This window comes from Scomber japonicus, chromosome 22, assembly GCF_027409825.1.
Source record: "Scomber japonicus isolate fScoJap1 chromosome 22, fScoJap1.pri, whole genome shotgun sequence".
NCBI classification, from domain to species: domain Eukaryota; kingdom Metazoa; phylum Chordata; class Actinopteri; order Scombriformes; family Scombridae; genus Scomber; species Scomber japonicus.
This window is the reverse complement of record NC_070599.1, coordinates 18032563-18060453: the sequence shown is the minus strand read 5'-3', so window position 1 is coordinate 18060453 and position 27891 is coordinate 18032563. Positions and strand designations below refer to the sequence as shown.

At 36.1% G+C, this 27891-nt stretch overlaps 2 protein-coding genes across 2 annotated transcripts; both read left to right on the top strand.

Annotated features, from left to right (window-relative positions):
* LOC128383504 (basement membrane-specific heparan sulfate proteoglycan core protein-like) lies at positions 1-27429 on the top strand. The gene is made up of 16 exons (XM_053343117.1): positions 1-64; positions 934-966; positions 2861-3124; positions 3399-3671; positions 4734-5003; positions 5277-5555; positions 6712-7011; positions 7842-8141; positions 9013-9279; positions 9700-9942; positions 25597-25710; positions 25852-25867; positions 26456-26553; positions 26803-26851; positions 27222-27287; positions 27398-27429. Coding segments are annotated over exons 1-15 (2544 nt in total). The 5' UTR covers positions 1-27; the 3' UTR covers positions 27223-27287; positions 27398-27429.
* Positions 13588-15143, top strand: LOC128383957 (ependymin-2-like). Its single transcript, XM_053343545.1, has 6 exons — positions 13588-13683; positions 13904-13938; positions 14032-14166; positions 14420-14606; positions 14690-14777; positions 14912-15143. The coding sequence occupies exons 1-6, from the start codon at positions 13617-13619 to the stop codon at positions 15039-15041; spliced, it is 642 nt and encodes a 213-aa protein (XP_053199520.1). The 5' UTR covers positions 13588-13616; the 3' UTR covers positions 15042-15143.
* Positions 27430-27891: the final 462 nt, after the last annotated feature.

Genomic DNA, 27891 nt, shown 5'->3' with positions numbered 1-27891 from the left:
GACAGAGTGACAGTGCTGGATGTGAGGATGAGGTCCACTTTGATCTGTGTGCTGGGATTATTCTGTAAGTACATTACTGACTTTGTTTGCATGGCACAGATTAAAGAACATGTTCCTGATTAGTCACAATTACAGAGTATCACTGGTTTCATCAGTTTCTCTGAGAGCTTGAACAGAGTTCGCTTATAGTTTTTAACTACAGGCTTAATTTTTTAGTCCAGATGTTGGTTGGTGACTTGGCTCAGTTTAGATTGGAGGACTGTTTTTTGAAGCAATTATTTTTACATAAATACTGTACTGCACCATGCATGTAACATGTTTAAGGTATTATGTATGTAGGCTTTGAATTTCATGGTTTCTTATTTTATTTCAAATGTTCAATTTTAAGGTGTTTTTCCTTTTATCTGTTACCTTCCTGCTTCGTACTACAGTTGTTAGGGTGAGTGAACCCAAGGCAGGAACACTGAGGCAGAAAGCTCTGACTGGTTTTGAAAGAGTTTTATTGTAGGGAGGTAGCTGGGAGACTGGGGCAGGAGCTGAAACCAGGATCTGAGACTGTGGTGTGAAGCTGGAGTCAGGCAGAGACAAAACTACAGGAACATTAAAGCAAGATTCAGTAAAACACCAATTTTAAGCAAAACAGTGTCAGATTTTAGAGGAGCTAGAGCCGTGACTGACTGTGTTAACAGAGTCTATGATCAGTGAGTTGTAGGCTGAACCAGGTATATATGCAGGAACTAATCATGACTGATGGCAGCTGGACGTCTGACTCCTGGTTACTTGTCTCCACTCCTGCTATCAAGCACAGACACAAGGAAGGGAGAGAAAGAGAGAGAGGGACTGCAGACTAGGAGGCAGACAGGATAGTATATAAATATGTAGTTTTAAATGCCTTTGTTATGATTGTGACTGATCAAGTTTCATCTTTTTTAGTGATGAATACACTCTGCTACGGACAATCTGAAGGTGACTATTTTTTATTTTTTGTTACATATATATATATACATATTTATCTCTTATTTGTCATCCACTGTATTATTCTTAATCTCATCCAATTTTTATGTTTAAATTTCATTTTATATATATATATATATATATATATATATATAGATATACATATATATATAATTTTACTCCATTAATATAAATACTGAAGTGGCTTCATTACTGCCCAAAAGTTAAATAGCATTTGTCTCAAAATGCATGTTCATGTAGAGAGGCCACAAGTTGACATGAAGCGTTATTATGGATCCCACTTCTTTTCTTGGCAAGACCCTCCATACTCTGCCTCTGATTGGGTAGTACTTGTTACTTTGGATGGTTAGATTTAGGTTTGTTGTTGTGGAAATTAATTAAAATGAGCTGTCAGTGCTGTAAAAAAAAAAAAAAAAACTCAAGGTCAAATCTCATTCCGTACATTACAATTGTTAAGTTGTTGTTTTATGTTTTTCCCAGCAAATAAACCCAAACCCACACTGAGAGCAGACAGAACCATCATACCAGTAGGAGGCAGAGTGACACTGATTTGCTCTGTGGACGGTTCTGCTGACTGGAAATACGACTGGTTCAGACAAACCTCTGAGTCTTCTGCACCTCAACTCATAAGAAATCTTAACCCAAACAGAGCCATACGTGTTTATCAAGGAGGCATCTACTACTGCAGAGGAGGAAGAGGAGAAGGAGACTCAGTCTTCTACACAAAGGACAGCAACAAAGTTACTATTCAGGAAACTGGTGAGTTAAGTCATTAGTTTTTGAATAAAATAACATTTATTCTTTAAATGTAATTCTTAAACACTGTCTGAAGTGTGGAAGAAAACCACATGTGGTAACAAGAACCTGAATGAATAGATGATGTCGTCCAGTACCTCTTAGCTCTCTGAAAGAAGTTTGAACATGTATTAAATCCTTTATCATGGTAATAATGCAACATTTGATTAATACTTCAGTTTGTTTACAGACACAATAAAGGAGTTGAGGGTTCTTCCCTAATGCTGCTCAGTTTAACTTATAAATATCTGGGAAACACATGACTGTTTAATTCAGTATTATTTGTGGACTTTTCCTTGACATTGAATATCATTTAATCAATGTTTCAGCTGAAATAGTTTTCCTTTGTTTCAATCTAGATTTTAAATCAGTGAGGAGGCTTTTAGATTATTTTATTGAGTATATTTTAAAATGATCAGAGTCAGTGACGGTAGGTCAGATTCTTTACTCCAATGGCTCCCCCTAGTGGTGACTCCTTTCTCAGCATGAGATCAGACACATCATTACATTTACTGACAGTACTGTGATCCTCAGTTTATTACTTTACCAACTTTTCCTCCTGCTACAAATCATCTTTTCATACAGTGACTGTTTATAAGAAACATGGCTGTGAACAGACTGTCCTGGAGTGCAAATAAAAGCTTTTCACAACAAATCTCAACATCATCTGTTTTTATTGTATAAACTTTAAAACGTAATGCTGAATAAAATATTATCATTCTTCTCTCTTCAAAGAAAATTTAGTATAACACTAACACAAATTTCCAGTAATCTACCTGCTTGGTAACCTAGACAGCAAAGACACAACTACAGGAGATTATTAAACTGTTCCCAAAATGACTAATGTTGAACAGTCAAGTCTCTCTGCTCTGTGAGATAAATGAATCCTGTAAGAGTTTAGGTTTAGGTGTTCTGGAGGATTGTTGTCCTCAGTAAAACCTGTTTATCTGACAAACAGATGTGATTATAAAGGTCTGTTTATACTACTTGGTTTTTATGTTTCTTTATGCTTTTAATATTGCCTTGTTTTTTTCTCTCTTAATGTTATATTTCTAGTTGTGTCCTAACTGTGTATTTTTGGTTTGAACAGTTTCCAACAAGGCTGTTGTGACTCTGCAACCCAACTGGTCTCTGATATACAGTGGTGAGACAATCACTGTCAGATGTGAGATAGAGGGAGGTGGAAACACTGGATGGGAATATGAATGGAGAGTAAACAACTTGGACATATCTCACAAAGATAATGAATACAAGATCATCAGTGTTTCCCACAGTGGAGACTACAGGTGTAAGGGCAGAAAGGACTCATATTCCTCAACAGAGTGGAGTGATGTCTTCAGATTGACAGTATCATGTAAGTCAAACTATCTGTCATCCATTTTCCAAATGGCCTGTTTTACATTTCATATCTAAATAAGATAACATTAAATATTTTCTCCCTCCAACTATGATGCAGCCTCCTGTGAGCAGCTCAGTAACATCAGGTTGTTCATTAGTGTGGAAACAGAATTACTGAAAATGAGCTGTCAGTGTTTCAAGTCTGTTGTGTAACAATATGATGGAGTAAAAGAAAACTAGTCAAATCTCATTATAATTGTTATAGTTGTTGTTTTGTGTTTTTCTCCCAGCAAATAAACCCAAACCCACACTGAGAGCAGACAAAACCATCACACCAGTAGGAGGCAGAGTGAGACTGACCTGCACTGTGGACGGTTCTGCTGACTGGAAATACGACTGGTTCAGACAAACCTCTGAGTCTTCTGGACCGCAACTCATAAGAAATGTTAACCCAAACAGAGCCATAAGTGTTTATGAAGGAGGCATCTACTACTGCAGAGGAGGAAGAGGAGACTCAGTCTTCTACACAGAGGACAGCAACAAAGTTACTATTCAGGAAACTGGTGAGTTAAGTCATTAGTTTTTGAATAAAACAACATTTATTCTTTAAATGTAATTCTTAAACAGTGTCTGAAGTGTGGAAGAAAACCATATGTGGTAACAAGAACCTGAATGAATGGATGATGTAGTCCAGTACCTCTTAGCTCTCTGAAGGAAGTTTGAACATGTATTAAATCCTTTATCATGGTAATAATGCAACATTTGATTAATACTTCAGTTTGTATACAGACACAATAAAGGAGTTGAGGGTTCTTCCTTAATGCTGCTCAGTTTAACTTATAAATATCTGGGAAACACATGACTGTTTAATTCAGTATTATTTGTGGACTTTTCCTTGACATTGAATATCATTTAACTCAATGTTTCAGCTGAAATAGTTTTCCTTTGTTTCAATCTAGATTTTAAATCAGTGAGGAGGCTTTTAGATGATTTTATTGAGTATATTTTAAAATGATCAGAGTCAGTGACGGTAGGTCAGATTCTTTACTCCAATGGCTCCCCTAAGTGGTGACTCCTTTCTCAGCATGAGATCAGACACATCATTACATTTACTGACAGTACTGTGATCCTCAGTTTATTACTTTACCAACTTTTCCTCCTGCTACAAATCATCTTTTCATACAGTGAATGTTTATAAGAAACATGGCTGAGAACAGACTGTACTATACATTATAATACTGAATAAAAGGTTCTCATTCTTATTGATAGAAAGTTTAATTTAATATATATTTAATTGTCCATTAATCTACCTGCTTGGTAACCTAGACAGCAAAGACACAACTACAGGAGATTATTAATCTGTTGCCCAAAATGACTAATGTTGAACAGTCAAGTCTCTCTGCTCTGTGAGATAAATGAATCCTGTAAGAGTTTAGGTTTAGGTGTTCTGGAGGACTGTTGTCCTCAGTAAAACCTGTTTATCTGAAAAACTGATGTGATTACAAAGGTCTTTTCATACTACTTGATTTTTATGTTTCTTTATGCTTTTAATATTGCCTTGTTTTTTTCTCTCTTAATGTTATATTTGTAGTTGTGTCCTAACTGTGTATTTTTGGTTTGAACAGTTTCCAACAAGGCTGTTGTGACTCTGCAACCCAACTGGTCTCTGATATACAGTGGTGAGACAATCACTGTCAGATGTGAGATAGAGGGAGGTGGAAACACTGGATGGGAATATGAATGGAGAGTAAACAACTTGGACATATCTCACAAAGGTAATGAATACAAGATCATCAGAGCTTCTGTTTCCCACAGTGGAGACTACAGGTGTAAGGGCAGAAAGGACTCATATTCCTCAACAGAGTGGAGTGATGCCATCAGATTGACAGTAACACGTAAGTCAAACTATCTGTCATCCATTTTTCAAATGGCCTGTTTTACATTTCATATCTAAATAAGATAACATTAAATATTTTCTCCCTCCAACTATGATGCAGCCTCCGGTGAGCAGCTCAGTAACAAGAGGTTGTTTGTTAGTGTGGAAACAGAATTACTGAAAATGAGCTGTCAGTGTTTCAAGTCTGTTGTGTAACAATATGATGGAGTAAAAGAAAACTAGTCAAATCTCATTACAATTGTTAAGTTGTTGTTTTATGTTTTTTCCCCAGCAAATAAATCCAAACCCACATTGAGAGTAGACAAAACCATCATACCAGTAGGAGGCAGAGTGACACTGAGCTGCTCTGTGGACGGTTCTGCTGACTGGAAATACGAGTGGTTCAGACAAACCTCTGAGTCTTCTGCACCTCAACTCATAAGAAATGTTAACCCAAACAGAGTCATACGTGTTAATCAAGGAGGCATCTACTACTGCAGAGGAGGAAGAGGAGAAGGAGACTCAGTCTTCTACACAAAGGACAGCAACAAAGTTACTATTCAGGAAACTGGTGAGTTAAGTCATTAGTTTTTGAATAAAACAACATTTGTTCTTTAAATGTAATTCAACAGTGTCTGAAGTGTGGAAGAAAACCATATGTGGTAACAAGAACCTGAATGAATGGATGATGTAGTCCAGTACCTCTTAGCTCTCTGAAGGAAGTTTGAACATGTATTAAATCCTTTATCATGGTAATAATGCAACATTTGATTAATACTTCAGTTTGTATACAGACACAATAAAGGAGTTGAGGGTTCTTCCCTAATGCTGCTCAGTTTAACTTATAAATATCTGGAAAACACATGACTGTTTAATTCAGTATTATTTGTGGACTTTTCCTTGACATTGAATATCATTTAATCAATGTTTCAGCTGAAATACTTTTCCTTTGTTCCAATCTAGATTTTAAATCAGTGAGGAGGCTTTTAGATGATTTTATTGAGTATATTTTAAAATGATCAGAGTCAGTGACGGTAGGTCAGATTCTTTACTCCAATGGCTCCCCCGAGTGGTGACTCCTTTCTCAGCATGAGATCAGACACATCATTACATTTACTGACAGTACTGTGATCCTCAGTTTATTACTTGACCAACTTTTCCTCCTGCTACAAATCATCTTTTCATACAGTGAATGTTTATAAGAAACATGGCTGTGAACAGACTGTCCTGGAGTGCAAATAAAAACTTTTCACAACAAATCTCAACAAAATCTGTTGTAAATAAATATTAAATCTTCCTTCTTTTCTTCATAGAAAATGTAGTATGACACTAACACAAATTTCCAGTAATCTTCCTGCTTGGCAACCTAGACAGACATATGAGGTTTCCTTGATTAATCAGTCTATGATACATTGTTAGTGTAAATGCATAGTTTTCCTCTGTATATGTGGCCCATTAAAAAAACAAAACAATGTAGGAAATGTATTAATTATAAAATGAGTTACACTCATTTTATAAGTTACACTTACAGGTAATTCAGAATAACAAACAAAGCCTTCGTGCTCCTGAGAATCATGCAGCATTATTAAAACTGATGTAATCAGTATAATTCAGATAATTAAAAGCTACATTTTATTTTGCATACAGGCCTTTCACATTTACAGCATATCAGGATAGGTTTTGTATGTAAGCTAACTTTTGTAAGTCGCTGGTATGTTTTCTTTCAGGTATTACAGCAGAGGACTCACCAGTGATGCATTACTGTCTGAAAAACAGCTCAATATGTCTTCATATTCAAAATCCACCATCACCACCATATCAAAATAGTCTGTGGAAATTTGCTGGAAAAGTCATTGCATCACCAGCATCCATCAACCCCGACTACAGAAACAAAGTGGATTATGACCCTGAGAACCTAACCTTGTGTGTGCACAATCTGACTGAGACAGACAGTGGCATCTATGAAGTCTCATTCTACGACTCTGAGTTTAAGGTTTTCAGGAACTCTCACAGAGTCATTGTTCAAGGTAAGTTGAACGAATGAATGCAGAACTTACTGGATCTGCTTTATGCATTCATATCTGAATTCAGTAGTTTCTCACCCATCATGACAATAAGCATAAAATAATCAGTTTTTTATCATTGTATTTTCAAAACTGGTTGGTAGTTTGTTGTTATTCATTTCCTTGTATCTCACATATTAAATGTAAGACGTCCTAAGTATATTTTTACTGGCAGCCAATGGGGGGTTACATCATCATTAAAGGATGATTACCGTTTTTTACAACCTGGACCTTATTTCTAGCATAAAATACGATCATTTACTCAGCCAGACAACTTTGGTGTCATTTGGAGTTGTTCAGACGAAATTAGCTCCAGTGGAGTGCCATGTATATCCGTATAATGCGAGTACACGGGGCACCGAAGCGCAGCCTCTATATAATGCATTATCTGCCGCAAAACTAGTTAATTTCACCAATATTCTGTTATGATACGAGCCCGTGGTGGCATATTATCAACATCAGGGGTCTGTAGGTTGACCTACTAACCTCTGATCTGGATGATGTCATTTCCGAACGTCTCTACCACAGCCCGGTTTATCATTGAGCGGAAATCCTCCAGTGTTGTGATACAGACGTTTATTGACACATCCAGACGCCTATCTCCACTGGATGCCAGTAAATTGTACATACTACACCATTAGGTTTATATTACAGATTTAGATCTAAAATATACTAATATAGAATATAATTCTATGATAGACAAAATGATACAGCTTCAGATAATATATATTTAGTCTAGAGACTAAAGTTTTCTCATAACATGTTTTCATTCTGAGAAAATCACTTTCCAACAGATCCAGCAGCAGCTGTCCTCACTGTGTCTCCATTATGGCTGAGTCCTGGAGACTCAGTAACTCTGAGCTGTGAGGTTGAACATCCATCTGCAGGATGGACGTTTTACTGGTATAAGACTGTTCCCAAACTATCAGACAACCACATCTATGAGCTGCTACCTGGTAGCATCAATGGGACTGAACAGGATTCCTACATCATTCATGGACCGACACACACTGCAAGATATAAGTGTAGAGCTGGAAGAGGAGACCCAGTGTATTACACTCAATACAGCAAACCTGGGTTTGTTTGGTCTGGAGGTGAGTTTGTTTGTTTTAGTCTCTTTCTGTCAAGAAGCAGTTGTGATGTCATTATCTGGGTATTGATTGTGGTGAACCTTTGACCTTTCTCCATCAAGTCAAGGTTTCAGTTTTTCACCAAACACAATGTTGATGTTGAATTATTTTACAAACTGGACTGAGCTGGATTTCCTTCTTTACATCTTAAATTGATCTGAAAGCATTAAAGCACCAAAACACTGAGATATTAGTATTTTACTTGTTATTGAAACTAAACTCTCCTCTTTGCAATGAATTCTTTGGATACCTGAGATCATCTTACAGCCAATACTCATTACTTTTACCTACACAGCAGCTGGACAGGTGTGGTTAAATGAGATTTTATCTGTTCATCAGGAAACAAAATGGTCAAAGTATAGTCATAAAAACCAGAAAAGTCAGCAGGCAACAAATCAGGTAAATGGACAAAGTACAGAAACTAGAAACCCTGAGAAAACTTTGACTAGTACTTTAAATGAAGCATCATTTAGTATGAGAAACACACTTTGAAAGGTGGCAGGTAAACGTAGGTTGTTTACAGCTTCACAGTGAACAGTTTCAGTAGTTATCTTGGCAGCAAGTTTTCAAGATAGAAAAAATAATCCAAACATCCATAAAACAGCTGAAACCTCTCTGTAGCACACTTCACGTCTCCACTGTCAGTCCATATGCTCTGTATGTTCTTAACACTCAGTTTCACCTAATCACAGCACCTGATGCACCGATTATATGATTCAGATGTTTTTATTCCCAACAACAAATAGTATTAAAAATACAAATAAGATAATTATTTGTATTATGATCTTTTTAAATGTAATATCTCTGTTCTTGGTTTTTCATTACATGTTTTCAGATGTTCATTCAGCAGTGACTCTCAAAGTGAGTCCTGACAGAGTGCAGCACTTCACCTCTGACTCTGTCTCACTGAGCTGTGAAGGAAACTTTACTAAGTGGAGAGTGAGGAGGTTTCCTGAGGATCGCTACAGGTCAGACTGTTATTACTGGAGGTCCATGACTGAATCCACATGCAACATCGACAGTTATCAGCAGAGTGATGCAGTGTACTGGTGTGAGTCTGGATCAGGAGAGTTCAGCAATGCCGTCAACATCACTAAAAAGAGTATGTTTTCATTACATATATTTTATTTTCATCTTGTATTTAAATTATTTTCAACATGGTGTCACTAACTATACTTCCTGTGTAGACAAACAAGTTATATACCTAACCTTTTGATAGAAAAAATATGTTATCTTATTGTTTTCTATAACTGCACAATATTTAAAATGCTTTCTTCAAAATTACACCAAAACTCAGCTTCATATTTATTTAAACACGTGGAAATCAATATTTTTTCGATCCAAGATGTTTGGGCCACAAAACCTTTCTTAAGCTTTGATGATGAAATTAAAATGATGATATATTAGTTGTAGAAAAATAAAGGTATATGTGTGATCTCTTCTTATAGTTTTATGTCACCTTGTTCTAAAGGCCACCAGCTGGTCTCTGACTGAAACTTCTTATTCTTTGACTGTTTTACAGATGCAGATATTATCCTGGTGAGCCCTGTGCATCCTGTGACTGAGGGACAGTCTGTTACTCTTGGCTGCAAACTGAAGAGAGGAGAATTACTTTCCAACGTGTTTTTCTATCAAAATGACAAACTTATCCAAAATGATACCAGAAGAGAGCTGAATATCTCTGCAGTGTCAAAGTCAGACGAAGGTTTCTACAAGTGTGAATACTCAGGAGAAGAATCAGCACAGAGTTGGATGTCAGTTCAGAGTGAGTAGGATTAAAACCATTCATACATTTAGTTTTCTGTAAACTGTGTTGCTGTCTTTGAAAGAAATGTGGTCAAACATAAATTCAAATGTACAGGTTTAGTTTCAGAAGATTTAACATATTGGATTAACTTGTCTTATACTGTACATCAGCAACATTAAATAATTATCTCAACATATCATTTATTATTTCTTACAGCAGTGTCCAGACCTGAAAACTCTTCATCTCTTATTCTAATTCTTCTAATTGTTGGTCTGGTTTGTGGAGTTGTATTTATTATTCTCCTGATCCTGTTGTATCTCTACAGACGATCCAAAGGTGAGACTTTTTCCTTCTGATGTTAAATGTTTTATGATTTAATTATTAAAATACAAAGTTGTATTCTGATGTCATGATGTGGAATAGCAGAAAAATAATTAAATAAATAATTAATAAAACAAAACCATGTAACAACAAATATCCTTTTCACAGGTTCTCACTCTGTCAGGTTGGTACAAAACTCTCCTCTCTTTCATTATGAACATAACAGCAGTAACTTCAATGTGTCTTATTAAATTCATTGTATTTGCTAAATGTTTTAGACCAATCCAGTCTGAGAGCACCAATCAGGACTCTGCCACACATCACATGGTCAACCTGAATGAAACTCAAGATCAAATATACAATTCTCTTCTCCACGGTCAGTCTTCATACTCATCCTGATTAGTCTTTGCAACATTAAAATCACATTAGGGTTAGGGTTCGTTATTAGTTGATTGGCATCATGCATTTAAACCTCAGTTTGATTTTAACTTGTTGCTCACAGGTGATGTTTGTGTCTATGAATCAATCAGAGGCTCTGAAGACCCTGAAAACGGTAAAGTATAAACCTTAACATGGAGCAGTCTGAAATACAACTATTGTATAATTTAAGAGAAAATCATTTACCAAACAAAACCATGTAACAACAAATCTCCTTTTCACAGATCCAGACTATGTCAGGTTGGTACAAAGCTCTCCTCTCTTTTATTATGAACATAACAGCAGTACCTTCAGTTGTCTATATATCTGTCTATATGTCTATATCTATATCGTGTCTTGTAGAGACAATTCACAGCCTTGTGACTGATGGAAAAAGGAGTCGTTTATTCTGCACAGAAGAAAGTGACTGACTTAAACACATCCAAGTGAACATTATATACAAAGATAGGCAGAGCTACAGAAGACAACACACATACCAGTGTCTCCTGTTATTCTCTACAACCGCAGCTCGCTCATCACCTCGTTCTCTCTGATCATACTCTGCTCCCAAACTGTCCTTGATCATTCTCACACCACATATCCTGCTCTTTAGCTGAATCTCTGCACACACACTCTGCCTCGAACTCTTTCTTTGTAAATCGACCTCTGCAATACCATATAATGTATCTTATTAAATTCATTGTATTTGCTAAATGTTTTAGACCAATCCAGTCTGAGAGCACCAATCAGGACTCTGCCACACATCACATGGTCAACCTGAATGAAACTCAAGATCACATCTACAACTCTCTTCTCCATGGTCAGTCTTCAAACTCATCCTGATTAATTATGTGATTATTTATTAACTCTAACTCTTACTCCAACATTTCTATTACAGTCTACAAAGACAGTAAAGTTTATCTTTAAACATTTAAGAGTCCCTGTCTGCACTTATCTTCACCATTAAAATCAACATCTGATGATTTTTGTTAGAAGTGATATTTGATTGGTGTCGTGCATTTTAAAATGATTAATTTGACTTTTTGCTCACAGGTGATACTTGTCTCTATGAATCAATCAAAGGCTCTGAAGACCCAAAATTGTAAGTGTTTGTAATTATTACTTTTTCATTGAATATCTTGTGCTTGAATGTGTGTTTATTTTACATTATGTGTGTATGCAGTGCTGAAGAACAGTATTTATACATCAGTGTGTTTATTCAGTATCAGTATGTTTACTAAATTCAGTAAAAGTCATAATACTCTGCTTTGTGACTGCTTTGAGCCCTGTGGACATTATAATACTGTTATTCTTTTATTATCAGTGGAGACATTAACCCTGACAACCCTTCATTACATTATCATTATAAATTATAACATTACTGACAAATGTTTAATCTTCTCTCCATTTAAAGGAAAATCAGCTCCTGCAGCAACTGATGAAGCTGTTTATTCTGAAGTTAAACCAGGAACAGCTCATGGTAATAATTAATCATACTGATAATTAGATGAATAATCTCATATTGCGATTTCCAAAGCATTAAATTCTGAATAACCCAACACGTCTATCTTTTTTGTGGTTGTCTTTCAGGTGTGTAAAGACAGCTGTGTGGACAAGGCCAAATAAATATGGTTAACAGCATTTTATAACCATTGTGTGCATCTCCGCTATCCAAATATCAGCCATGCTCAGCGTTTGATGAAAAAGCTCCATGATGGACGTCAACATTTACTTTGGTATATGTAATAATCTGCTATGAAATGTTTCATGTAACTTTTTGTGTTATGAGACTGTAAAGTTTTCCTGAATGTAGTGGCATCAATAAACGTTTTAAAGCATTAAATAATCAGTGCTGTTTGTCATTTCTTTTTATATGTATATAATATATATTTATTATATACATATAACTGAGCGAGCTTGAGTTTATTATTTTTAATTATTAAATTTGAAGCTCTAGGAACATCTGGGGAAACAAAACATTTATCCGTGTTTTACTTATTATAGATGATAAAAATGATCATACACTAGATTTAATGAAAACGCGTGATGCCCTTATTTTTAAAACTGCCTGGGATGTATAACATCAGATTTTAGTCAGTTGCAATATAGGAAACTTAAAAGTGCACTAAGTTTAGTTTTGCACAGGGTTGAAATGTAATATATTGAATCATTAAACAAACTGTAATGGTAAATGTAAAGCATAATGCTGTTGATAAATAAAACATATAAGACAAATCAAACCAAGAAGATTTGTGTAACATGCAGGTATTGCAGTCAGGTGACAGCAGTAGCACACCTTCACATCATGTGACAGTGATATCATTAATAGCAGGCATGAACCTCCCTCACTCTGCCGCCAAAAACAAAAGACTGTTATCGTTAATGTAGGTTAAAGTATAATGCTGAGGAAAACGCAATCCAAGAAGATTTGGCTAACAAGTATTCCAGTCAGGTGACAGCAGTACCACACCTTGACACATGACCCTCCGCTTCACTCTGCAGTAGTCCAGTCCTGGTTTTATTATCCTCAATCTTTTATGAAAACAAACAATATTCTTTACCCCTGACCCACTGTGCACAGGTCTCCCAGCCACTCAGTCTGATAAAACAACTTTTCTGAACATGGAAAGTTTTGCATTTCTAGCACAATGTGTTAATTCTGCATCATGTTTTATTGTTGGGAGTAAAACATTAATGGATATAATATTCCATTACAAATATACACATGATCTGCTGTAAATCCAGTTCCTCCATTAAACATTAACCTGATATATAATGCCGATAAAGTGGATCAGGTGGTGTCATTTTGCTTTTATGCTGTGTTATCTTGATGTGAGATAACCTGGAGGCAGGACTTTCTCCTGGAGCCTCATAGCAGTGTATATCAGGAAGTGATTTACCTCTGACACAACAGACTGTTTGGAGCTGAGAATCGCAACATAGAATCCTGCAAGATGAGACTCTTAGTGGCTTTCATGTGCTTACTGGCCGCCTGCCTGGCTCAGAAGCCTCAACCATGCGGTAAATAAAAGAACAAATGAGGAAAATCATTTGGAGGTTGATTGCTATTTTCCTCATTTCATTCATTCAAGAATAATTCTATACATTGTTCATTTGATTATTGTTGACATAATTATCAATTGCTGACTTGCAAAGGGATCAGGTTCGCTATTTAAAGCTAATACTTTGCCAAATGTGTATTTTTGTGTAATATTTTTACATATCTTCCTCTATAACACAGCAAGTCCTGCTCTTCTGACTGGAGCCTTCACTGTGGTGAGTATTTGCATGAAAGCAGAATGACTGAGTCCAATTACAATACCTGTAAAGGGGAGATATGAGCTCACTTACACTTACATATTCGTCCAGGCCACACAGAATGAGAAGCTGTGGGAGTATTCCACGTACGAGTATGATGCACTGGGACAACGAATGCGGGTCAAGCAACAGGGAACTTACCAGTCTAAGCCATTCACCCAAGATTTTCTTCTGCTCTTTAGAGAGGTAAGCAATGACATTGGCATCCCAAATATTGATTTTAGAGTACAGCACTTACTTAGCAAGTTTATGTGCTGAGAAACAGTGTGCATGGATTAAATTTGGATTTGACCTGTACACACAACACACTGTGGTTTATTATTATTATTATTATTATTATTATATTTGAGTGTAAAAGTCACATGCAAATAAATAAGAATATATTAAATGAATCAAAATGAGCAATTGTCATCCTCATCCCTTTATTTCCATCCATCAGGGTGCCATGTATCAAATTTTCGACACTAACCGCACATGCATCAAAAGTGCTTTGAAGGACAAATTCCATCCCATGGAAATCCCAAAAGACGCGTCTCTGCTGGGCCAGGCTGTTGTGGGCAGCTCATCTGCACCTGGACAAGGACTGCTGGTCAACACCTGGACAGGAGATATGCCTGACAAAAAAGGTGAGACACTGGAATGGTTTAGACTGTCTTAACTGTCTCCATTGCACTTCATGAACACTTTACTTTCACCTTTGACTCTACAGGAAAGTACATGAGCACCGTCACTGAATTTGGATGCATTCCCGTCAGTAATTCATATCAAACTGATGAATATGGATGGGTGGTGATAAAGTAAGTTTTTCAAAATTTTCATCAGGCTACATGTTAAACCTTGCACTACAAAAAAGTTCCAAGAAACCAGAAATTGACCGAATTATTTGCATCTGACCAAGTCATTGTTATGTCACTGCTTTTCTGCCTATTAGCTTATTTGACAACATCATCGGGATTGTGGACCCTAGTCAGCTCAACCCTCCAGACTTCTGCGTAGACAAAGTGATGAAGACTGATGGGGAGCCACTAACCTTCCTCAGTTTGTTCCATAACTTGCCTTGAGCCGCCCTCTTTCACCAATGTCTCTAACTTTAAGTTTTTAATAAAGCAATTAAAGCTACTAAATCAAAACTTTGAGTTACACATGTTTGTAGCAGGAGTAAGTGTGATAACAACGTACCTTGAGTTGAAATATTTTTATATGAGCAATGGTTTAAATGATTATGTGTAATGTGAAAGGAAGGATTCATTATGAAGAACCGGAGTATTATCATTTGCAGTTCCCTTCAGTTCTACTGCGTCTTTTTATCGTCTTTAAGTGGATTGCTTCATTTTTGTGACCTCCACTTATTACCCATTGTCTGCTAAATGTGTTGATAGCTAATTCTTTTCTAACAGCTTTACACAGTGATAATACAACAAAATGTTGGACGACTTTTTTCAGGCATACTTTGTAAAAGCTGGTGAACTGGATTAACGCAAATGCAAAATTTAAAAAATGAAACTACAAAACCTGACTTATTTCTTTCCATAGCACACATAGCTTAAATGATCACCATGGCTGCAACTGTATGATGCTGTCGTGCAGCCAGGTGCCCCCAGGGAAAATGACTTTACAAGATATAAACCTTTCATAATATTAATTTTGAAGTGTCTATTGACAACAGACACACACATGAATTTATATGACATTATCACGTAAGAAATCAACATCCCTGATTGAGAGATTAGAATGTGTTAAAGTATATTTTAATCATATAAAACCAGCAAGAGGAGTGCTAGCAACAATTCATATTTTATGGATATGGGGTTGATGTCAAAGTGAATGCATCATAAAGAAGAAGGGGCAGATTAATAACCTTAATTACCTGCTTAACACCCCAGAACCCCACAATCATAATCACAAACATCATGTCCAACAACATGATTGCACAACATATACATGAAATCTGTTCTTTCTGTGCTGTTCACTTCATATTCTCATCCCTTCTTAAGTGAATAAGTAAATAACCTGTTGTTATTTAGATTGAAATAGTAGTAGCATAATACATGTCCAGTCTATGATGCAGGCTTTGATCAGCAAACAATTTAATAATGTGTAGCATTTTGGACACCAATGTCCTACTACTACTGTAGTGTACCTTAAAAAGAAATGGTACAATGTTATAAGCGTTAAAGCCTTATAGGGGAACTAGAGTAGCACATACATGGCTACATTATTAAAATAACTTAAGTGTTTACGTCTCAGCATAGAATTTGTTTTATGTAAATAGAAAATGAGAGGGAACTACTTCCTGAGAAAAAAAATCTAGTGGTGATTGAAAGAGGAACCAATGAAAACCTGGCAGTAGAGGCAGACTGGACTCTAGATGGTGCTATTTCATTATACAGTATGATGTGAGCCTTCATCATTTATTGCCTCCATATTCATTGTTTTTGTTTGATGTGGTGATTTGTTATTTGATGTGTGCTGTGTGCCTGAACTGTCAAACCTGCCATCAAAGGCTCCACCCATGTCTGCAGAGCAAAAGTCCTGCAGCAGAGATGAACCGATGAAAATGAGGAAATAGTTTTTTTTTTAAACCAAATGTATGCTGTCAGCCAGATGACGTATTTCACAGCTTGTTGACATACTGAGGTGATAGGGAGTGTTCAAGATGAATAGTGAGATCTTTAATGTTAGATTTCCCACACTGACTCCTCCAGCTTTCTGTGCTTCATCATCAAATCCATTCCTCTTTGCTTATTGACTGACTCCAAATCAGTGAAAGTCCATCCTACATTTTTTCTGCTACCTTTCGCCCAGCCACATTCTCACACAGCTTTCTGTCATCCTGCATCTTTGTATAATAAAGAGGGACAAACCTATGTGAGGAAATCCCCTCTGCCCCAATTTACAGTGCATCGGTCTGTGGTGAGATCGGTCTGTGCATTAAAATAATTAAAGTCATAAATCAGTTATCAGAATTAAAAAGACATTTGCAGGTTTTGAAGTTTAATATGAGGCTAGATGGAGATTTTCTCACGCTGGAAGGTTTAGGGGACATATTTTGATTTGCTGTCAGTGTTTCTATTGTTCATTAATATGTTCTGAAATTGATCCCAATTATTTTGTTTGTCACTGTTGTTGTCTTTATAGGTGTGGTGTGAACTAAACTAACAGTCATCATTATAGTTATCGTTCTTGCTGTGGACGGCCCTTTATCCAGGAAAAAAAATTCATCTTGTGCAGCCTACATCCTATCACATTGTCCTTCATCAATTCACTCCTCCCTTTCTTCTCTCCTCATATCCAGACTTCCATTTCCACTTCTGTCCTCCTCTCCTCAGACTGGCTCCTCATCACACATTTTTCTCTCTTCCTCTGTTAACTTCTGCTTTTCACTTCTTTCTCACTCCTCTCATCATGTCTCCTCCTCTTGCCCTGCTTCCTCCCCTCTGTCCTCTCCTCTGCGCTCTCACTCATTTTCCCTTGAGGCTTGTCCATAAGTTAGTTAAGTGACACGACAGAGTGAAACACAACACACACATCAACCCTTTATGACAATGGAGAGACTGAGAGGAAATCACACAAAGTTTAACTTGTTTTAAAAACTTAAAAGGTTTGGGGCTTTTAAAAAACATTTGGGGCTGGAGTTTCAAGAAGCCTCCTATCAGTGTTTCGATGGATGTTTCAAGGGACAAGGATGTGAAATTGAGCTTTACTTTAATGCTAGTAGGTATCTTGTCATATTATCAGAAATGTTGTTTTTAGCCAGATGACATGCTTCACTCCTGATTGACAGCAGATAACAGACTGAGGTGATAGGGAGTGTTCAAGATGTGAACTTTCTGTTAAACAAAGGCTCAGACTGAGAAATGACTGTCCACTTCCTCATATCATAGTATCATGCATCTCTTCTTTTCTGTGTATTAAAAGATTAGCTCTGGTGATAACACATGAAGTATGTTAGGATAAAAACAACATATATTATTTACTGTATGTCTAAAGAGGAAGTGCTAAACCCGTTTATTCTCTCATGCTGATCAGTGGTTTGGCTTGTCTCCACTCAGACTCTTGTTGCTTAGTGTGTTTAGCACAATGAGGCAAAATGTGCAACAGTTTTGTTTTCCCCTTTATGAATTCATTTTTTTTAAAAAAGGAAATTAAATGCATAAACACATAATATAGTGCAGGTAAATGACAGTAAACATAAGCAGCCTTTATAACCTAGTTATGGTTAAATGCAGAACTTATTCTCTTACATATAATCCTGGAAACTCTGCTCTACCTCTCTCCTCTTTTCTTCACTCTCTTCTTCTCAAACACATTTTATCTCTTATGCCTCTTCCTCTTCAGCTGCTTTCTACACAAGTTTCCACATCTCGTTTCTTATTCTCCTCTCTGTTTCCTGACTTCCTCTTTCACTCCTCCCTTTTTTCTCTCTTTCTCTCTCCTCAAATCCAGACTTCCATTTTCACTTCTGTTCTCCTCTCACTAATTCTCCACTACTCTCCTCATCACACATTTTTCACTCTCCTTCTGTTAACGTCTTATTTTCACTTCTTTCTCACTTCACTCATCATCTCTCCTCCTCCTCCTCTTGTCCTGCTTCCTCTGTCCTCTCCTTTTCAGTCTCTCACACATTTTCCCTCATGGCTCGTTATTAAGTTAGTTAGGTGACACAACAGAGTGAAACACAGAACACACATCAACCCTCCAAGACAATGTCAGGACAGACCTACAGATGGCGATAATAGAACTTTTGCTTCATTGATTTGCCAGTGCAGTCAGAAAGGGTTTTCCCCTTTATGCATTTATTATTTATTTATCATTACAAAGTTAGGTAGACAGACAGCAACACTGATGTTGGAGGTTTATTCGTACAACTCCAAATTTTTGGGAAAGAATCTGAAATTCAGACCATAGATGGATGTGTTGAGTTCATCATATCACTACAATTGCTTTTGTTCTTTGGAGGCAACACATTTGTTAGTCAGGGCTTCTACACACAACACATACCTCACCACAATGCAGGAACTGTTGTTGCAGAGCACTGGGCGTGTGCTGTAAAACATGCACAGATGAACACATGATTAAATGTTAAACATGTACATGAAATTATAGGATTAAGTTTGATGATTTTATGGTTCATGGATGTGAAATAAATGCTTATTGTGATTATAACTTTTTAAATGCACAAACCTTTTCACAGGAATTAAGCTAAGATATCTCTGCAGTGGCCAGGAAATGTGAAGGTGTCAAAGTTTGCTGCGGTCAAACAAACTGAAGTGGTCTGAGCTTCACGTATAAGGGAAGGAAACACAAGCAGACTAAACTCACAACTAGTTTAAGAACAACTCTGATCTCATAGTCACATGAAATGTAACTTCTCTCTTTCTGCTGCATTATAATTGAAGCAAAGTAGAAACATTGTCAGACTGGGAGCAGCTGAGTGACAGAGTGTCAGTGCTGGATGTGAGGATGAGGTCCACTTTGATCTGTGTGCTGGGATTATTCTGTAAGTACATTACTGACTTTGTTTGCATGGCACAGATTAAAGAACATGTTCCTGATTAGTCACAATTACAGAGTATCACTGGTTTCATCAGTTTCTCTGAGAGCTTGAACAGAGCTCGCTTATAGTTTTTAACTACAGGGTTATTTTTTAGTCCAGATGTTGGTTGGTGACTTGGCTCAGTTTAGATTGGAGGACTGTTTTTTGAAGCAATTATTTTTACATAAATACTGTACTGCACCATGCATGTACATTGTTTATGGTATTATGTATGTGGGTTTTGAAGTTCATGGTTTCTTATTTTATTTTAAATATTTTATTTTAAAGAGTTTTTCCTTTTATCTGTTACCTTCCTGCTTCGTACTACAGTTGGTAGAGTGAGTGAACCCAAGGCAGGAACACTGAGGCAGAAAGCTCTGACTGGTTTTGAAAGAGTTTTATTGCAGGGAGGTAGCTGGGAGACTGGGACAGGAGCTGGAACCAGGATCTGAGACTGTGGTGTGAAGCTGGAGTCAGGCAGAGACAAAACTACAAGAACATTAAAACAAGATTTAGGAAAACGCCAATTTTAAGCAAAACAGTGTCAGAGGTGCTAGAGCTGTGACTGACTGTGTTAACAGAGTCTATGATCAGTGAGTTGTAGGCTGAACCAGGTATATATGCAGGAACTAATCATGACTGATGGCAGCTGGACGTCTGACTCCTGGTTACTTGTCTCCACTCCTGCTATCAAGCACAGACACAAGGAAGGGAGAGAAAGAGAGAGAGGGACTGCAGACTAGGAGGCAGACAGGATAGTATATAAATATGTAGTTTTAAATTGTTTGTTATGATTGTGACTGATCAAGTTTCATCTTTTTTAGTGATGGATACAATCTGCTACGGACAATCTGAAGGTGACTATTTTTTATTTTTGTTACATATATATATTTATCTCTTATTTGTCATCCACTGTATTATTATTAATCTCATCCAATTTTTAGGTTTAAGTTTTGTTATGTATATCATTTTATTCCATGTATCAATATAAATACTGAAATGGCTACATTACTGCCCAAAAGTAAAACAGCTTTTGTCTCAAAATGTATGTTCATATAGAGAGGCCATAAGTTGACATGAAGCGTTATTATGGATCCCACTTCTTTTCTTGGCAAGACCCTCCTTACTCTGCCTCTGATTGGCTAGTACTTGTTACTGTCAGTGTTTCAAGTTGTGCAACAGTAATAGGAAGTTAAAAAAAATCTAATTCAAATCTCATTACAATTGTTATAGTTGTTGTTTTGTGTTTTTCTCCCAGCAAATAAACCCAAACCCACACTGACGGCAGACAGATCCATCATACCAGTAGGAGGCAGTGTGACACTGAGCTGCTCTGTGGACGATTCTGCTGACTGGAAATACTACTTGTTTAGATCTGCCCCAGGTTCTTCTGCTCCTCAGTCCATAACAAATGTTGAACCAGTTAACAAGGTCTCAGAAGGAGGCATCTATTACTGCGGAGCAGGAAGAGGAAACCCAGAGATCTTCACAGAGTTCAGCAGAGCAGTCACTGTTTGGAAAACTGGTGAGTTTAATAATTTGTTGTGGAATAATAAAACATGTATTATTTAAATCTATTATCAGTAGTATAAAAATAGTAATTTTGATATTGAGAGGAGGATTAAGGAGATTGTTAATGAAAAAGTGAGTATATGTTAGTAGCTCTTGATCCTCTGATGACGGCCTGTTCAGGTTGTGTAAAGATGTGAAACAAGAGTGGAAGCTTCCACAACACATTTGTCCTGTTAAAGTATTTGAGGAGCTGCTGTCCTGTTTCAGTCCAGACTTTAAATTAGACTTTTAAAGGTTTTTATATAATTGTCCTTTAATCCCACTTCTATATTTAATATGTTTAGAATGAAAGACTGTCTCTTATTTATTGCATTTTTTCATATAAACTTTAAATCTGTAATCAGTAGTGAATTACAGGTTTTCAATCTTCTGTCTTCATAGAAAATGTAATATAATATATATTACATTTTCAGATGTGATTACAAAGATCATTTCATACTACTTGATTTTAATTTGTTTTTTTATGCTTTTGATGTTGGCTTGTATTTTTCTCTCTTAATGTTATATTCCTAGTTGTGTCCTAACTGTGTATTTTTGGTTTGAACAGTTTCCAACAAGGCTGTTGTGACTCTGCAACCCAACTGGTCTCTGATATACAGTGGTGAGACAATCACTGTCAGATGTGAGATAGATGAAGATGGAAACACTGGATGGGAATATGAATGGAGAGAAAACAATGTGGTCTCACCTCAGAAAGACAAAGAATTCAGAATCAGTGCTTCTTCATCCAGTAATATAAACTTCATGTGTAAGGGTAGAAGAGATTTATATTCCTCGACAGAGTGGAGTGAAGCCGTCACACTGAGACAATCATGTAAGTCAAATATGTTCGTATCATATTCATGTTTTTCTATGTTTCAATCTATCTCGATAAGGTGACAGTAAATATTTTCTCCTTCCTATAATAACGTAGCTTCCTGAGCAGCAAGAGACTCAAATTCAGTTTTAGTTTGAGGACAGAATAACTTAAGAAGAGACAACATACAGTGTACTTTTGGTTTATAATGATTCACATGGAAATGTGCAGAAAACAACATAAAATATAAAACATCAGCTGTTAGGTGAATAATAAATGACAGTGAATCATGTGTTGAAGAGCTTTAGCACCAGTGTTACCAGATGATCATCACAACTATTCTGGTGTTAATCAAAATTAAAACAAAATAAAATAATTAAACAAAAATGCACAAATGTGCAGCAACTCCTGTTTCCCAAATCAGTCAACGACCAAGAAGAGTCATATGTCACATGCTGTTTTTAACTTCAGTGTGATGGATGAAATTTCATCTCATTTGATACTAGTTTTGTTTTTGTTGTGTTTTTTCTCTGAACTGAACAGTGAATAAAGCCGAGTCGACACTGAAAGCAGACGAAACCATCATACCAGTAGGAGGCAGTGTGACACTGACCTGCTCTGTGGACTCCTCTGCTGACTGGAAATACTACTGGTTTAGCCTTGACTCAGATTCTTCTGCTCCTCGGTCCATAACAAATGTTAAACCAGTTAACAAGGTCTCAGAAGGAGGCATCTATTATTGCAGAGCAGGAAGAGGAAACCCAGAGATCTACACAGAGCTCAGCAGAGCAGTCACTGTTTGGAAAGCTGGTGAGTTTAATAATTTGTTGTAGAATAATAAAACATGTATTAATTAAATCTATTATCAGTAGTGTAAAAAGAGTAATTGTGATATTGAGAGGAGGATTAAGGAGAATGTTAATGAAAAGGTGAGTATATGTTAGTAACTCTTGATCCTCTGATGACGGCCTGTTCAGGTTGTGTAAAGATGTGAAACAAGAGTGGAAGCTTCCACAACACATTTGTCCTGTTAAAGTATTTGAGAATTTCTGTTGAGGAGCTGCTGTCCTGTTTCAGTCCAGACTTTAAATTAGACTTTTAAATGTTTTTATATAATTGTCCTTTAATCCCACTTCTATATTTAATATGTTTAGTATGAAAGACTGTCTCTTATTTATTGCATTTTTTCTTCTGGTAATAAAAAATGGCAATTTTCCTCTTTTTTAATTAAAATTTTTGCCTCTGATGTGTATTTGTCACTTTTCACTGTTTTTTCTGATGTTTTTAAGATTTTTTTTGGAAAATAAGATGCTTGACATGTCTTCAAACTGCTTTTGTTATTACAAAAATCAAAGTATGTGTGTGTGTGTGTGTGTGTGTGTGTAGTCCCAAACAAGGCAGTTGTGACTCTGCAACCCAACTGGCCTGAGATATACAGCGGAGAGACAGTCACCATCAGATGTGAGATCCAGGGAGGTGGAGACACTAAGTGGATGTATGAATGGACACCAGCCAACTTAAACACATCTCCAACACTCAGTGAACACAAGATTAGCAGCACTGATTACGACAGTGGAGGATACAGTTGTAGAGGACTGAAGGACTCATATTTCTTTACAGAGTGGAGTAATGTCTTCAGACTGACAGTATCATGTAAGTTGGACATCTGTCATCCATAATGAACATGTTATGTTTTATATTGTTTTCATCTGTTTAGTTAATTAATACCATGTGATATCACTAATAACTCAGTATATTTATTTACTTTAATTTATTTTATCTCTGAAATAATTCCCAGAAGCTCTTGATTGGATTTTAAAGTGTCTGAGAAAGATTGTAACAGCAGGAACAACACATGTTTCATATTTAGTCGGATCATCAAAACAAATTAAAAGAGTAGAATATGTCTTCATTTAGTTAAAGATTGATCTGTTAGTTTAATAGTGTTACATGTCGACCTGGAGGCAGCTATTTATTTAGGTTTTGAGCTACTTCAAGCATGATTTTACTCTCATATTTTATTTTATTTATTTAGTTGAATTATTTTCAAATACAGAAACTTGTTCCAACAGCCCTACCTGGTACTCTTCTCTATTCTTAACAATGTCATTTAAAAAAAAACATTTCCCTCAAACAGCGAGTAATCCCAAGGCCACACTGACAGCAGAAAGGATTCTCACCTATCTGTGTCTGAATAATGAAATAGAAGTCATCACTCAGTGACCTAAATATATTTTATAGATTAATCATTAACAGATTAAAGAAAATATAAAAGAATGACTCCTGGTGCAGATCACAGTGATTAAATGAATGTTCTCATTTTCATCAAGTTATTTAAGTTGTACTATATCACAGGACAATAATGACCTTTTAATGTCTTTGTTCTAAACAAAACAGCATATAAACCAAAGGCCAAACTTAGTGCTGACAACAGAGATATTCCAGTAGGGGGCAGTGTGACCCTGACCTGCTCTGTGGACAGTTCTGCTGACTGAGTACAAAAAAGCAAAGTAAAATCTCATTACAATTGTTATAGATGTTGTTTTGTGTTTTTCTCCCAGCAAATAAACCCAAACCCACACTGACAGCAGACAAAACCATCATACCAGTAGGAGGCAGAGTGACACTGAGCTGCTCTGTGGACTCCTCTGCTGACTGGAAATACTACTGGGCGAGAGAGTATTCTGCTATTCAGTCCATAAATGAACCAGTTAACAAGGTCTCAGAAGGAGGCATCTATCAGTGCAGAGCAGGAAGAGGAAACCCAGAGATCTTCACAGAGTTCAGCAGTGCAGTCACTGTTAGGAAAAATGGTGAGTTAAATAATTTGTTGTGGAATAATAAAACATGTATTACTTAAATATATTATCAGTAGTGTAAAAAGAGTCATTTTAGTATTGATAACAAAAAAGGAGAATGTTAAAGAAAAGGTGAGTATAGGTTAGTAGCTCTTATTCCTCTGATGATGGCCTGCTTCCACAACATATTTTGAATATTTTATTTAGACAGTGCACAACAAAACATGAACCTGTATACCAGTTTGCCCACCACCACCCCCCAACTTTAATAAACATGTGCAAAGTATAAATGTAGCGTAATGAAATTAATTTAGTACAATGTTTAGTATGAAAGGCTGCCTTTTTTAAAATTCATTTTAATATGTATTTGTGCGTGTGTCTTTAAATTAATCAATTTTGGCTCATCACAGGGTTTTGTCTCAATTAAACTGAGAAGTCATGGAAGTGGTGTCATTAAGGTTGCGTTCTCAATTGGATTTTGATGCAGCTTAAGCGTGTGGCAAATGCTATCCAATAAGCGGGGACACTATTGTAGTTCTTTGTGTTTTTTAACCTAAAAAATACAAAGTGGTGTGAAGAATGCATTGCCACTTTGCTAAATACAAATACAAATTGCATGACTAAATTGAACACTGAATTGAATAAAGTGTCACATACACCACAGGTCTCACATATAATAATGTAATGCCTCCGCCTTGTGCCAAATGTATCATCAAGCGTGTCATGAACCGAACCAACTGAACAATACACAAGTGGCCCGACCGTGACAAATGTACTGAACAGGACGGATGTTTTAAAATTACAAATGTAAATCAGTGATCAGGCAAATCTTGCTTGAAGACTTTGTTAATTAAGTTTAGGAAAAGTGTTAATTATTAAATATATTAAGAGTTATCATGTATTATTTCTTGCAGCAGTGTCCAGACCTGAAAACTCTTCATCTCTTATACCATTAATTGTTGGGCTGGTTTGTGGAGTTGTATTTATTATTCTCCTGATCCTGTTGTATCTCTACAGACGATCCAGAGGTGAGACTTTTTACTGCTGGTGTTAAATGTTTTATGATTTAATTATTTAAATACAAAGTTGTATTCTGATGTCATGATGTGGAATAGCAGAAAAATAATTTATAAAACAAAATCATGTAACAACAAATATCCTTTTCACAGATTCTCACTCTGTCAGGTTGGTACAAAACTCTCCTCTCTTTCATTATGAACATAACAGCAGTAACTTCAATGTGTCTTATTAAATTCATTGTATTTGCTAAATGTTTTAGACCAATCCAGTCTGAGAGCACCAATCAGGACTCTGCCACACATCACATGGTCAACCTGAATGAAACTCAAGATCAAATATACAATTCTCTTCTCCATGGTCAGTCTTCATACTCATCCTGATTAGTCTTTGCAACATTAAAATCACATTAGGGTTAGGGTTCGTTATTAGTTGATTGGCATCATGCATTTAAACCTCAGTTTGATTTTAACTTGTTGCTCACAGGTGATGTTTGTGTCTATGAATCAATCAGAGGCTCTGAAGACCCTGAAAACGGTAAAGTATAAACCTTAACATGGAGCAGTCTCAAATACAACTATTGTATAATTTAAGAGAAAATCATTTATAAAACAAAACCATGTAACAACAAATCTCCTTTTCACAGATCCAGACTATGTCAGGTTGGTACAAACCTCTCCTCTCTTTTATTATGAACATAACAGCAGTAACTTCAATGTATCTCATTAAATTCATTGTATTTGCTAAATGTTTTAGACCAATCCAGTCTGAGAGCACCAATCAGGACTCTGCCACACATCACATGGTCAACCTGAATGAAACTCAAGATCACATCTACAATTCTCTTCTCCACGGTCAGTCTTCAAACTCATCCTGATTAATTCTGTGATTATTTATTAACTCTAACTCTTACTCAACATTTCTATTACAGTCTACAAAGACAGTAAAGTTTATCTTTAAACATTTAAGAGTTCCTGTCTGCACTTATCTTCACCATTAAAATCAACATCTGATGATTTTTGTTAGAAGTGATATTTGATTGGTGTCGTGCATTTTAAAATGATTAATTTGACTTTGGCTTGACTTTTACTTTTTGTTCACAGGTGATACTTGTCTCTATGAATCAATCAAAGGCTCTGAAGACCCAAAATAGTAAGTGTTTGTAATTATTACTTTTTCATTTAATATCTTGTGTTTGAATATGTCTTTATTTTACATTATGTGTGTTTATTTTACATTATGTGTGTTTATTTTACATGATGTTTTTATTTTACATTATGTGTGTATGCAGTGCTGAAGAACAGTATTTATACATCAGTGTGTTTATTCAGTATCAGTATGTTTACTAAATTCAGTAAAAGTCATAATACTCTGCTTTGTGACTGCTTTGAGCCCTGTGGACATTATAATACTGTTATTCTTTTATTATCAGTGGAGACATTAACCCTGACAACCCTTCAGTACATTATCATTATAAATTATAACATTACTGACAAATGTTTAATCTTCTCTCCATTTAAAGGAAAATCAGCTCCTGCAGCAACTGATGAAGCTGTTTATTCTGAAGTTAAACCAGGAACAGCTCATGGTAATAATTAATCATACTGATAATTAGATGAATAATCTCATATTGTGATTTCCAAAGCATTAAATTCTGAATAACCCAACACATCTATCTTTTCTGTGGTTGTCTTTCAGGTGTGTAAAGACAGCTGTGTGGACGAGGCCAAATAAATATGGTTAACAGCATTTTATAACCATTGTGTGCATCTCTGCTATCCAAATATCAGCCATGCTCAATGCTTCGTACAGTTAATATAATAAGATTATATGAAGTAAATACATCATGTGGATTTAATACTTTGTTTTTTAGCAGAAAGTACAAGACTACTGAGGTTTATGTAGTTTTTATGCACTGTATTATCATTTTATTTGTAGTTATTTTGTTACTTCATTTTAAAAGTTTAATAGCAGCTATTTCAAAAAGCAGCAGGAGGTATCAGTTTGAAATGTGTAAATGATATTAACCAGGTGATACTGCAGCTTTGGACTCATATACATATATATTTTCTACATTATATATTTTTAGGGCCCAAGCACTCAACAGTGCGAAGGCCCTATTGTAATCGTCAAGATTATTATTATTATTATTATTATCGTTCTGCCTAAACGAACGCCTTTTTGCCCCCCTA

Bases quoted from the DNA above. Each gene is read 5' to 3' on its own strand.
- LOC128383504 (XM_053343117.1), top strand. From the start codon at position 28: ATGAGGTCCACTTTGATCTGTGTGCTGGGATTATTCT. The intron at 967-2,860 runs GTGACTATTTTT...TGGTTTGAACAG, and splicing joins CTGCTACGGACAATCTGAAG to TTTCCAACAAGGCTGTTGTG. The intron at 3,672-4,733 runs GTGAGTTAAGTC...TGGTTTGAACAG, and splicing joins AGTTACTATTCAGGAAACTG to TTTCCAACAAGGCTGTTGTG.
- LOC128383957 (XM_053343545.1), top strand. From the start codon at position 13,617: ATGAGACTCTTAGTGGCTTTCATGTGCTTACTGGCCGCCTGCCTGGCT. The intron at 14,607-14,689 runs GTGAGACACTGG...TTGACTCTACAG, and splicing joins AGATATGCCTGACAAAAAAG to GAAAGTACATGAGCACCGTC. The intron at 14,778-14,911 runs GTAAGTTTTTCA...TCTGCCTATTAG, and splicing joins TATGGATGGGTGGTGATAAA to CTTATTTGACAACATCATCG.